This window comes from Phodopus roborovskii, unplaced genomic scaffold (genome assembly GCF_943737965.1).
Source record: "Phodopus roborovskii unplaced genomic scaffold, PHOROB, whole genome shotgun sequence".
NCBI lineage: Eukaryota > Metazoa > Chordata > Mammalia > Rodentia > Cricetidae > Phodopus > Phodopus roborovskii.
The window spans coordinates 43,808,382-43,820,867 of NW_026126407.1; the positions used below are offsets into that span (position 1 = coordinate 43,808,382).

At 41.9% G+C, this 12,486-nt stretch overlaps 1 protein-coding gene across 1 annotated transcript in view; it reads left to right on the plus strand.

Annotated features, from left to right (window-relative positions):
• The window catches only part of Dock2 (dedicator of cytokinesis 2), a 391,208-nt gene that overhangs the window by 75,701 nt on the left and 303,021 nt on the right, over nucleotides 1–12,486 (plus strand). Inside the window, exons 16-22 of the mRNA XM_051180962.1 lie at nucleotides 1,473–1,545; nucleotides 1,662–1,765; nucleotides 4,287–4,470; nucleotides 4,592–4,689; nucleotides 6,331–6,420; nucleotides 7,617–7,717; nucleotides 8,530–8,664. Coding sequence (XP_051036919.1) covers nucleotides 1,473–1,545; nucleotides 1,662–1,765; nucleotides 4,287–4,470; nucleotides 4,592–4,689; nucleotides 6,331–6,420; nucleotides 7,617–7,717; nucleotides 8,530–8,664 — 785 coding nt within the window. The remainder of the gene's footprint in view (nucleotides 1–1,472; nucleotides 1,546–1,661; nucleotides 1,766–4,286; nucleotides 4,471–4,591; nucleotides 4,690–6,330; nucleotides 6,421–7,616; nucleotides 7,718–8,529; nucleotides 8,665–12,486) is intronic.

The following is a 12,486-nucleotide window of genomic DNA, read 5'->3' on the forward strand; positions in this document are numbered from 1 at the left end:
GTGGTTTTTTATTCAGTAGGAAAGAGTGTGACAAGCAGCGGTGAGCCTATCAAGATGACTTTTGTGAATAGTACTTCAGATAAAAGTGGACATATGTACAAATTGCCAGATCATTACAGTGAACAGAGAGGAGCATTGGAACAAGACTTAGGAAACAACTCACTGCACAGTAAAGCAAGATCAAAGCTTCGCATCTCTTTGTCAGACCTTTGTAGATTCTTTCCTCAGCCTGTGCTCTGACTGCTGACTCAAGACAGACATGGCTTTTATTTAGCCATGACTATTCACACCATGGCCTTTCCTTGTCACTGATGCTCTTTTTTCCACAGTAGGACTCTTTGCACATTTTGAAAAAGGACCGGACAGCTTTTGTGCTCTGTGCATCCTGGTTAGAGTTCTTCTGTGTTAGCTATGGTCATATAACCGTTACTGTCATCTGTGTGGAACATGAGCTCTTTGGGTGCAGGACTACCATGCTAGTGCCTTGCATGACTGTAGCTCCTGGTAACCCTTCTCCATCTTTAAGAAGAGGACAAAAGAGACTGGAGGTGCCCATGAGTCTGTCAGCTTTTTTGCTTGGTCTGAAACACAGAAAGAGGTGGACCTCCTTGAGCTCAGATTTCATTTTTTGAAACAAAGTGTCACAACATACACCTCTGTTAGTCTTTTAATAGTCACCTGCACAGTGTAAGCCTGCCATACTTTCAAATCCAAGTATGATTCTTGCAGAGACCTAGCTTGTCTGTGTTGTCCTGAATTGCCTCCTGAGACTTAGGAAGCAGTGTTCTTGAGAGCCAGGCTGAAAGCACTTCAGTTAAAGGGGGTCAGTGGACTGGAGGTGGTTGCATTGGAGGAGGATCCTGAGGTGACCTGTGGGTGATTGTCTTTGTGGAGTGGCTTTGAAAGCAAAAGCATCAGGACATCTGTCAACCAAGTGTCAACCAAAGAGGGATGAGTCCATGAGTGTGTGTGTGTGTGTGTGTGTGTGTGTGTGTATTGTGTGTATGATTAAATGTAGATTGTAACATATTGGGATATATATAAACACTTTTATTAGTTTGCACATGTAAGACCCATCAAGCAAAGCCCTCAAGTCCAGCTGCAATTTCCAGGGTTCCTGGCAGATGCAGGAAATATGTACATGCTGCAGCTTGCAGTGCATCAAATCACATGCTAAAGTTATGCGACTTTTATATCAATTTGGGGAGATTCATTTTTCCCCACTATAATTTATGGACCTCTTTTCATTGGCTGGGAATGCAATTTGCCAAATGGATTACATTTGATACTTTATTTTCTCCTTATAGCTAGTTCTCAAGTAATTTATTTACAGCTCATCAGTCTTGATGGATGGGAAGTAAATCAGCACTTACTGTTTCAAGTTAAATGGTCAGGCTGCTGAGGCCAGGGTGGGGTGGGGATGGACTCTGTACAACTTATTGTCTCCTGAGCTGTCCTTTTTGCCCGCTGAGGTGGCTGTCCCTATTGAAGATATGCAGAGGATCCATTTGAGGTTCATGTTTCGACACCGGTCATCTCTAGAATGTGAGTATGCCACTCATGATATGCCTGCAGTCCCAATAAGGAGAGAGAGACAAGATAGCTGGCTAGTGCTTGGTTTTTCAATTCCTCCTTTCTCTGACTGTGCAATGTTTCTCCAGCTAAAGACAAAGGAGAAAAGAACTTTGCCATGTCCTATGTGAAGCTCATGAAAGAAGATGGAACCACGTTGCATGATGGATACCATGAGTTGGTCGTTCTCAAGGTATAGTGGAGTAGGGCTTGCAGGAAGTTGGGGAGTGGTAACAGGATGGCTTAGCTGCTAACAGCAAGGACTCGAAAATCATGCTCCCCAGAGTTCATGAGCTGTGTGACCTTTGCCTTCTGTTTCCTCATCTTTGAGCCCTTGGTGAATCTATATGAGAAGGAAATGAGGCATTGCTTACCAACAGGACAGTGATGAGCAAAGCCTCTGTGAAGAAAAGGGCTCTGGACTCTTGTCAGAAATACACAGACAACATACAAGAAACATTTGAAGGATGCTACACGGTAGCTGTTAAACTCTAGGGCCCCAGACCCTGCTGTTCACCTCATGGCTTCCTAAGTCTCAATTTCCTTTTCCTTTTTTTTTTTTTTTTTCTCTTCTTTGCTTTTCTTTTTCATTGGAGAGGGGAGAGGGCAGTCCAAGAGACTGAACTCAGGATGTCACATGAGGCAAGCACTCTGTCACTAATTAAAGCTTCAGCTTTGCTTCATTTTTCACAAGCAGTATTTTAATCTACTACATGACGCTATAACAAAATAACTGAGGCAGGCTACACTGTGACTCAAAGAGGTTCCTTAGCCCACAGTTTGGGGTTTGGAGAACATGGCATCCCTACTGCTAACCTGTGGTGAAGGATGCCTTGGCTGTGTCACATCACTGGCAAGATTGTGTGTATGAGAAAGAGAGCACATCCCAAGCAGGAAGTCAGATAGACTTGGTGGCATCAAGCTCAGGATTTTATAACAATCCTTCCTTGAGAAGTATCAATCCCACAAGAGTTACCCAATTTCTTCCAAGGACCATGCCTAATGGCCCAAAGATCTTCAAAAGCTCTTGTGACTTCAACTCCATACTGGCTAGCAAGCATTGAGCACATGAATGTTGGGGCAGTATTAGTTACTTCTCTCACTGCTGTGACAAAATACCTAGGAAACACTGAAGGAAGGCAGGCTTATTTGGGCTCATAATCCCACAGTAAAATCCATCATGGTGAGGCAATGATGGAGATAGAGTTTCAGGCCTCTGGCCATATTGCACTCTAGTGTACAAGCAGGAGATAACCAATGCTGCTCAGAGACCACAGCACATGGATGGTACTTCCCACATCCAGGGAAGGTGTCCCAACCCCAATTGATCTAATATGTTATTTATTATTTTATTATATTTTGAGACAGGATCTTACTATGGACTCTCACCTGGTCTGGAACTCTGTGTGTAGACTAGGCTGATCTTGAGCTCACAGAAATCTCTGTGTGTCTGTCTCCTAAGAGCTGAGACTAAAGATATATGCCATCACAGCTAGCTAATTAACTCAGTCTAGGAACTCCCTCACAGTCATGCCCAGAGGCTTGTCTCCTAGGTGATCCTAGATCCTGTCAGGTTAGCAGTTGATGCTAACCATCACAGTCAAGCCACAGCAAGTAGTTATGGTGGTATGTGTGGAAACTCGACAATATGAAAGGGCTGTGTACGCTCTAAAGTGTATACCCACCTATGCCCACTCTTCTGATTTTTACCTCTGGGGACTTGCATTGTTCACAAAACGGTGTAGGGAGTGTATTCCGGGACCTTCTCTGCATTGTTTGCCACTGTCAAGACAGAAGGATACAACTATCAGCTCTGGGCTGGAGGCAAAGCATGAAATGGGCATAGGTAAGAGATCAGGGCATAGGTAAGGCCAGACCTTCGTCTCAGATTTCTCAGCTTTCAGGCTGCAATTGCCCTGATGCCCATCTTGGACATGGCCAACATAACCACATCACATGATACTGTCCTCTGAGACTCTTTGCCCTTCTCAGAAAGCGCCTTTCTTCTATAGCCTGTTTTCTCTGTCATCACATCATCTTGGCTTTGAAATCTTCCTTCCCCCAGAAGTCTGTGAACTTGGGGGCAGAGGAGCAGTGACAGCTGTTTTCTTTTGCACATAATTGCACCAATTCTAGTTTTTCTCATCTGAAAACTGAGGCTAGCAGGATATGTTTTGGATGATTATGAGCCTTAAATGAGACAGAAAAAGGAACTGGTACAGGTCCTGTTGCAGTGTGAGGACACAGTATGGACTCCTATAATGCCCATCCTTCTGAGAAACCCAGTGACAGTTAACAAATGAGAAAGATGACCCAGAGAGGGCAAAGAATGAATTCAAGGTGACATGGACTTGAATAAATAAAGGAGGTCCAGACATAATGGCCTTTGTCATTAACCTCTAGTTTAGAATGGATTTCCTGTATTACCGGTGGGCATCTTGCCTTTTCTTTTTGTCTCAAAAATTTAAGATGGATTATTTATTGTCTGGGAGTTTAAATTCTTTCATAACCATATACTGTTCGCAGAGCCACTCCCTTTCTGTTAATGCAATTTTGAATTCCTACTGGTTTTGTGGGAAAACAGCCCTGCCTCATACCGTTTCTCTGATATTTCCTTACTGTTTCAGAACTTCCCACCTCACAATGTATATAATTTTACCACTGTAGACTCTGTGTGGCTTGCCCTGAAGCAGTGACCAAAGTGTTGTTTCTAGGGAGACAGCAAGAAGATGGAAGATGCCACCGCTTACCTGACACTTCCATCTTATCGACACCATGTGGAAAACAAGGGAGCCACTCTGAGCCGGAGCTCCAGCAGCATCGGGGGCCTTTCTGTTAGCTCCCGGGATGTGTTCTCCATTTCTACCCTGGTGTGCTCCACAAAGCTCACGCAGAACGGTAACGGAACCATTGAGAATTGGATCTGTGGTGTTTGTGCGTGTGAGCATAAAGACCAGGGGAGGCCAGGTGTGGGTGGGTTAGCCAGTAATGATAAGTCTCTCTCTGGATTGTTCTCTAGTGGGTTTGCTGGGTTTGCTGAAGTGGCGAATGAAGCCACAACTGCTCCAGGAGAATTTAGAGAAGTTGAAGATTGTGGATGGAGAGGAAGTGGTGAAGGTCAGTGGGACTTTGCTTGGGTTCATCCATCAGTTTCAGGGCTGGGAGGGACAGAACAAAATGTCTAAGGAATGGAATGGCTTGACCTCTGATCATAACAAACTGCCCTGATCCACCTTGAAGAAACTCTATTGGGAAATCCAGGGAGGTGCTGAACACTGGGCATCCAAAACAAACAAACAAACAAACAAACAAACAAAACACAAAACAAAACAAAACAAAAAACCAACAACAACAACAAAAAGAAAAACCTGCTGAATTAGGCCCTGGAAATAAACCAACTTGGATGCAGATCTCCGTTCTCCCACTTCCATGTTTTCATGTCATAATATTATGACTATGACACATTTCTCAGATTGTTATGAGCCTCTGAAGTGATAACATTTAAAAAATACTCAATACACAGTGTGTGATAATAGGTGAACTAAAGCACATACATCATGAGGAATTCAAGATACATTAATATTTTTGTTGTTGCCCACTATCACATATAGTAATATAGTAACAGTATATACCATATGCATATTGGTAGAAATGAAAAAAATTAGTTTGTGCTGCTTGGAAAGCATTATATATTAATGATGAGTTAGAGAAGACACTGGAGCTTACATTTTAAGTGAAGCAAGTAGGAAGTAATGCAAATGTCAGATACTGCTTCCTTCTGATAGTGGGGAATGGGTATTTGAACAGCAGAGCTAATTAAATCAGCTCTCCTCTGTAGAGCTATGAGTTGGAACTGGTTTCCTGGTAGTTCTGGTGATCGTGTTTCCATCAAGAATTTGGAATAGCTAGAAAGCAGCCATCAGACATCTTTGCATGGTCACTCTGGGTCTTGAGATATTGTAGGATATTTATTGACTTATCCCTTATGAGGGAAGAGAATCAAGTTCTATTTAATTGCCCAAACCTGGAGAAACAGTGGCAGAATTTCCCAATCAATGCTTTAAATACACACCATTGACCCATCTACCTAATTTAGGAAAGGCAAAGGAATTCCCCCAAGTCTGTTGTATTAAGGTAGCCTGGAGAAGTCAGCTTGCTGGGGTGGGGGTGGGGGACAAATTACATTGTCTTCTTGTTTTCTACTCTAAAAACATTTGATTATTGAATTTTGTTATTATATGCATACAATAATATAGATACAGAGGCTTGCCACATACAGCCTGAAAGAATTCTTATACATGAGCACCCCATCTAGCTTACGGCATTGGTAGGTTTTCTTAGTGTTCCTTATATACTTCCATCAGAGGGACAACCATTAGGCTCACCACCATCACCATTGATTTTTTCCCCCTTGCTCTTGGCATTCATAAATACAGAGTAACTGACAATGAACATTGTATGTCTGCCTTATTTTACTTCATACAGTGTTTATAAGGTCATCCTCATTGTTGCACATGGGAGTGGTTTTGCTCTTCTGTTTGGTGCAGAATGCTGTTATGGGAAATGTGATATATGTATCAGTGTCACTGCTGTGAGATCATGTCACTCCAAGTCCTGAAACTCATGCATGAAACAGCTCTGGACCCCTTGAGGGTGGCACACAGTGAATGTGTGCTCCCGTTCTCTTGGGAGGACACACAGAGAGGAGATGTATGAACTATCTGCCCTTTCTGAATACAATTGTGCTTCTTTATCCAGTTCCTCCAGGACACTCTGGATGCTCTCTTCAACATCATGATGGAACACTCCCAAAGCAATGAGTATGACATCCTCGTCTTTGATGCTTTGGTAAGAAAGTGGGGTCATTGGTTCAGCAACAGCAGGCTTAAATGCTCGTCATAGTGTGAGAGAAATAACAATATGTGGGCCATGTGGTTCTGTCCATGAATATTTTGAGGTTTTACAACCTTTGGCAAGTAGACTAATGAGTGGCTGCTGGTTCTCTTGGGTGTTTCCTGTCCATCTGAGGGTCTGAGGCTTGGGAGGTGATGGGGGTGGGGGTGGGGTTAAGTGTTCATGTCAGATTGTTGATGTCTGGTTGACAGTTCAAGAGATTGAGGATTGTTGAATGATCACCTTGGCTTCCAGGAATGCCAGGAGCTAGTCGGAGGCCAGGCTATAAACTACCTAGGTGTTACTCTATCTGTCTTACAATCTCTTCTTGATGTCCTATAATTAACCAGAGTTGTCTTGGTCTTCCCAGTGAACTTCTTATAGTGGAAAGTCATCTGTACTCTCCCCCTGTCTTTCCATAGGTCTCACCCTGGTCTTTCTCTTGCAGCACCAATTTTCTCCATGCTATGTGAAAAGAAGAATGAGAAACCGGGGCTGGGGACATAGCCCTGTGTTAGAGCACTCACCAGCATGTGGGAAACTCTGGGTTTCACTCATAGCACTGTAAATCAATACATTAATTAATACATTTAATACAATTTAAAGGAAAGAAAGAAAGACTGTTAGGATTATCCCTGACCAGCAAATTCTTGATGCAAAAGCCTTGTATCGTGAACGTTTGCATCTTCAAGGAGGTTGCTTGGAGACAAGTGGCTTTCTCAAGTGCATTTAAAGATGGCCCCCTAGAATGCTAGCCTTATAGTAAAGATGCTTCATGACTAAAAGGCCCTTTGATTAAATTACTGATGGAAGAGGTGAATGTTGAATGAGCCTCCTGTAGATTCATGACACACTGAAGTATATTACCAACTCTAGAAGTTCTACCACAAAGAAGGCAGTCTAATGACAACCTGAGATTTCTCTTAGTTGAATAAGAAATTCTTTTAATCTCCTAATACCCCAAAGCACACATTTTGAAATATTCTTTTTTGGAGAGACAATGTATTAGTGAAAAGGATTAATTATTCATTAAAGGGATTATGTCTTGGACAAAAGAATCATGACAAGGGTTCACTTATAACAGGTGAATAGTTTCCTGCTCTGGGCACCCCCCCCCCAGAACACCCTCAATAACTCTGACTCCTCCTCAGATCTACATAATAGGACTTATTGCAGACCGGAAATTCCAGCATTTTAACACTGTTCTGGAGGCTTACATTCAACAACATTTCAGTGCTACCTTGGCTTACAAGTAAGTAACTGTGTATACAGGAATTTCCTATGTATCTGTGTTTGTCCTCCCAAGATACATGGAACACTTGGAACTTGAGCATTTCCCATTGACACTCATCTGTATGAATTTTCCCTTTTTTAATAAATTATCCAACCCATGCCTGAATGATTCACACATCCTAAAAATAACCACCTTTCTCCCACCCCAGAGATTAGGTGACGAGTTTACAGTGGCAAATAAACAAGTTGTTTATTGGATCATGCAGCTTGTTGACTGCTGTTTATTAACAAGTTATCTGCGTGCATGCTCAGTAGTTCAGTGCTGATTGGATGTAGGAGATCCAGGGTCAAAGATGGAAACCCATAAGCCAATTTGGTGGCAGCCAACTTGTGAAGAAATCTTGAAAGATGGGCCAGGCCTTCTAAAGTCTGACCTACTGGTAATGAATAGCTGTAGAAAGTGTCTAAGCAACGGAGCTCCATGATAATTACAGTAACATGTCTATATAGAAGAAGTTGAAAAAGACATTATTACCATCGTTCTCACTCGTCCCCTGATTAGGCCTAGTTTTTTCCTCATCAGAAGATTATTATTTTTTTCCCTCACAACTTTATCTTTGCTGGCTTCTTTATGGGCAGGAAATACTTATTCATTGCCTGTAATAAATCTATTTTGAAGCAGTTATTTTTGTGCTTGCAAATGAGTCGTGAGCTTTGCTGCACCCACCACCTTTAACCTTTGATTGAATGCCTTATAATTTCCCAAGCAAACTAATTACCATGCTATGAAGTAGAAAGAGATGTATTTTGAAAATATTATCCCTTATTCAGGAAATTGATGACGGTGCTGAAGACTTACTTGGATACCTCCAGCAGAGGGGAACAGTGTGAGCCCATCCTCAGAACTCTAAAAGCTTTAGAATATGTCTTCAAGTTCATTGTTCGGTCGAGGACATTATTCTCACAGTGAGTATTTGTTGTGGGAAAGTGATTGATTAGCTCTGCAATCAATACAATACAGCAATACAATAGTATTTTTTACTATAGGAGATTTTTTCTTTTATTGAAAATAGGAGGGGTTTATTTCTTTAATTTTTTTAAAAAGAAATTATACCAGGATTGGAGATCTGGCTAGATGGTAGAGGGCTTGCAGAGCATTGCATGTGGCCCTGGGCTCTGACCCTGCTAGCACAAACAAAACAAAAACAAGACAAATGTAACTAGATTTTGATTTTTAAAAAGCAACCTTGAAAATTCAAATCTTGCCTAGAGATCATGAATATATAATAATTTTGTTCTCTAAGTTCATTTGGGGAAGACAAAAGAAATGATACCATTTGACAATGATATTTCACTCAGTGAATGTGATTTATGTAATTTAAGGCTGTCCTTTGTTTTGTTTAATATTCCTCATTTGATTTAAGATTATTTAAGTAAAATTTCCAGGAATCTGTGTTCAGTCCTGGAGGTGCTGGTGGAATCGCAGAATGCAAGGGGTTTGCCATTAATTTGGCTCTTGGAGGCTATGACTGCAGATTAACTGGATTCTGAGACTTTGCTGTCTGCTCCAGATAGCCTCACAGCCAGCAAGTGTGATTATAAGCCAGAGAACCTTAAAGGACTTGATGGTCAAGATCAGAGTCTGGCTGTCTCCCTGAAAGGCTCTGGAGATGGAGACATTCAAATGCAGCCAACCAAAGATTGCTTTATGTTTATCTTCTCTGTATGATGAAGTTAGGTAGCCTGTTGATTAAATATGTGTTAGATTGGTTGTGCATAATAGGAAATAAGAAAAATGTCTTCAGGGGTTATATTATCTAGACTCTTATTAGCATGAATGAAGACTACTCAACTGAAATTGACTTAGAGAGCAAAGAGAGACTTCATTTTAGTTCATAATACTAAAAAGCCCAGAGGTAGATGGAGCCCAGGCGTGACTGTGTCTTGATGCCAAGTGTCATAGGGTCCCCTCTCTCTGGATCTGGACTCTGTGATTTCAATTTGTTGGCTACTTTTGAGGCACAGTTTCTAGTATGGGACTACATATTCTCTTGTCTGAAGCTGCCCTGGCTTCCTTGTCATTCTAGCAAAATTTTATGCCAAGAACAGTCTTAGGTCATGTGCGAAGATCTTAATCAGACAGTGTAGCTGTGTGACTCAAGTGAACTGTGTGTCTGTGGTGATGTGTAGCATGGGTAAGGCCAGTTTATTAGAGTATAAACTTTGGCTAGAGTGATACCGTACCAAAAGAAAGCTGAATTCTCTTTCATCATCTGTTAATGGATGAATGGATGGCATAAATTTTACACTCAACAAGGTGCCTCCTTTGGAATTTTCCTAAAACACTAAAACTTCAGTAAGGAATAGATTGATGTCCCAAACCTATATGCCTTAGTTTGTTTAAAAATCTAAGCATCTGTTCTTAACCCTCAGCTTGCCAATTAGTTAGATCTTGCGATTATTCTAGAAAGTTTAGGTGATTTTTTTTTTCATTTAGTTGTGAACCAACAGGTTTTTCTGCCTTTGTAAGAGTTGACCTTCTTGGAATACATGGAATCAGACCTTGTCATTCCAGATACATGGGTTAGGATTTCTTACCTATTCTTCTTAGAAAGAATATCATCTTTAGTTCTTCCTTTTGGTATTGTCTCTGTTTCTCCCCCACTCTGTCCCTTGTTCCCATCCTTCTTGTCTTTTTCTTTTCACATTTCCAGTCCATGTTCTGGAACAAAGAACATTTGCTGATTCCCTAGAGTGAGAGACAGTCTGGTATTTCTTGTATCTCACCTATATGAGGTGTCATTAACATTTGTCTATAAGTGATGTCTTTAAGTCAACAAAAGAATGATCTCAATTACTTCCCCTGAACAAAAATGTATGATGGTTCACAGAGTGTCTACTGTCTTATAACAGGAGCTGTTAGAAGCTATGTGTCCTGTTCATTGTAGAGGCTTCAGCAATGATCTGCTTTCTCCTGAGTCTGTAAGGGCACAGGGAGGTTGGGGTACTTTCCCACAACCAAGAATATCTTCCTTGGAAACTAGAAAACAGAACATTAATGCTTTGAGATTCTTCAGCCATCTGGAGAGGAGTAACATAATTATTGCTTTAGAGCTCATTTTATCTGGCAGTGTCATTTCTAGATACCCCTTTGTTCTTTTGTGCCATGTTAGTAATTGCTAATCTAGCTCTCAGTGTTTGTTCCCCTGACATTTTTCTTTGTACATACTGCACATGAACACTTGAGCGGGTGAGGATTCTCCTGTATCAACATGCAGGGTGCAACTGGGCATGGGTGGAAGAGAAGCAGTTGATAAGTAGAATTTTTATTTTACTATGTTTGGGGGGAGATGATTTGTTTCTATCCAGAGCCAAAGAAGGAGAGTTTCTTGTATCCTTGTTGTGTCACTAGCTGCCTAGTTCAGTGTCTGGCATAGGTGTCTCTGCCTGGACAAAAGTCTGAGCCACAGCCCCAATGGAAGCTGGCAGAACAGGCCCTAGCTTCTGCCACATGAATCCCCAAATTGTGGTGCATGTGTCCAACAGACCCTGAGTGGCCATAAACATGATGGATTCACTAGGCTTTTGGAAAATGTCGGATTCCTCAGATAGGCCAAACCACAAGTGAAAAGTATTCCGAAACAGTGGAAGGATTGTCTACTAAATATTGGCCTTCATTACAAAGACCCTTTCAGCATCTTTAATCCCCAGGCTCAAATATGCATTAGTACAACATGAAGCTGGGAACAGGTTGCATTTCCCAGTTCTATGAGGGGCATTGGCCAGGCACTGGTCAATGAATCTTCAGAGCCAATGAGAGGATGACGCTTGAGGGGAGGAGACCCAGAGCCTGGAGCTGCTCTTCACAGATCCCAGTGGTGCTACAACTCAGGAGGCCCTGAGCAAGTGGTCATGTATGCAAACCTAGGGGGTTCTGTCATAGGAAGCATCTCCTTGAGGGAAGGACCCAGCCTCTGCTAGCCTCAGTTTCCCTATCTATAAGCAAGGTCTCATCTCTTAGTGTTTTAATGACAAAATGATGAAATTGTTCAGAAAAAGTATTCCTTGTGGGATTCCATGAATGAGATACCAGGAGAAATAGCAGGGATGTGGCCACGCTACCACCTAGGACATACAGAAAGTCTGGCTGTGCCAGTTAGATTTTATCAACTTGACACACTCTGGAACTACTTGGGGAGAAAGAACCTCAACTGAAGAAATTCCTCCAGCATGTTGACATATGCTCCTATCTGTGGGGGCGTTTTCCTTGATTAATGATTGATAAGGGAGGGCCTAGCCCACTGTGGGCAGTACCATCCCTAAGCAAGTGAGCTGTATAATAAAGCAAGCTGAACAAACCATGGATGGCAAGCCAGCAAGCAGCACTCTTTTATGGTCTCCACTTCAGTGCCTGCCTCCAGGTAATCACTTGAAATCCTGCTTTGATTTAGCTAAATGGCAGGCTGTGATAAGGGAGTGCTGTGATAAGGGGTATAAAGCAAATGAACTTTTTCCAAGTTGCTTGTGGTCAATGCTTATTCAGCAACAGAAACCAAAATAGGACACTTCCTGTTTCAGGAACTTTGGGCCAATTTAAATTAGAAAGATGTAGTTCTGGTGTCTTCATTCAAGCTATTTTAAACACTCATGTCCCAGGAGTTGGGATGCCTTTTACTTTGTGTCTGACTTCTCTGAGGACTGCAGTGTAGAGACTTCCCATATACTGCGAACTTACCTTGGTCTGCTGTTGGCTTGTGAGGGTTGACCCCAACTCTGCTGTGCCAGTTT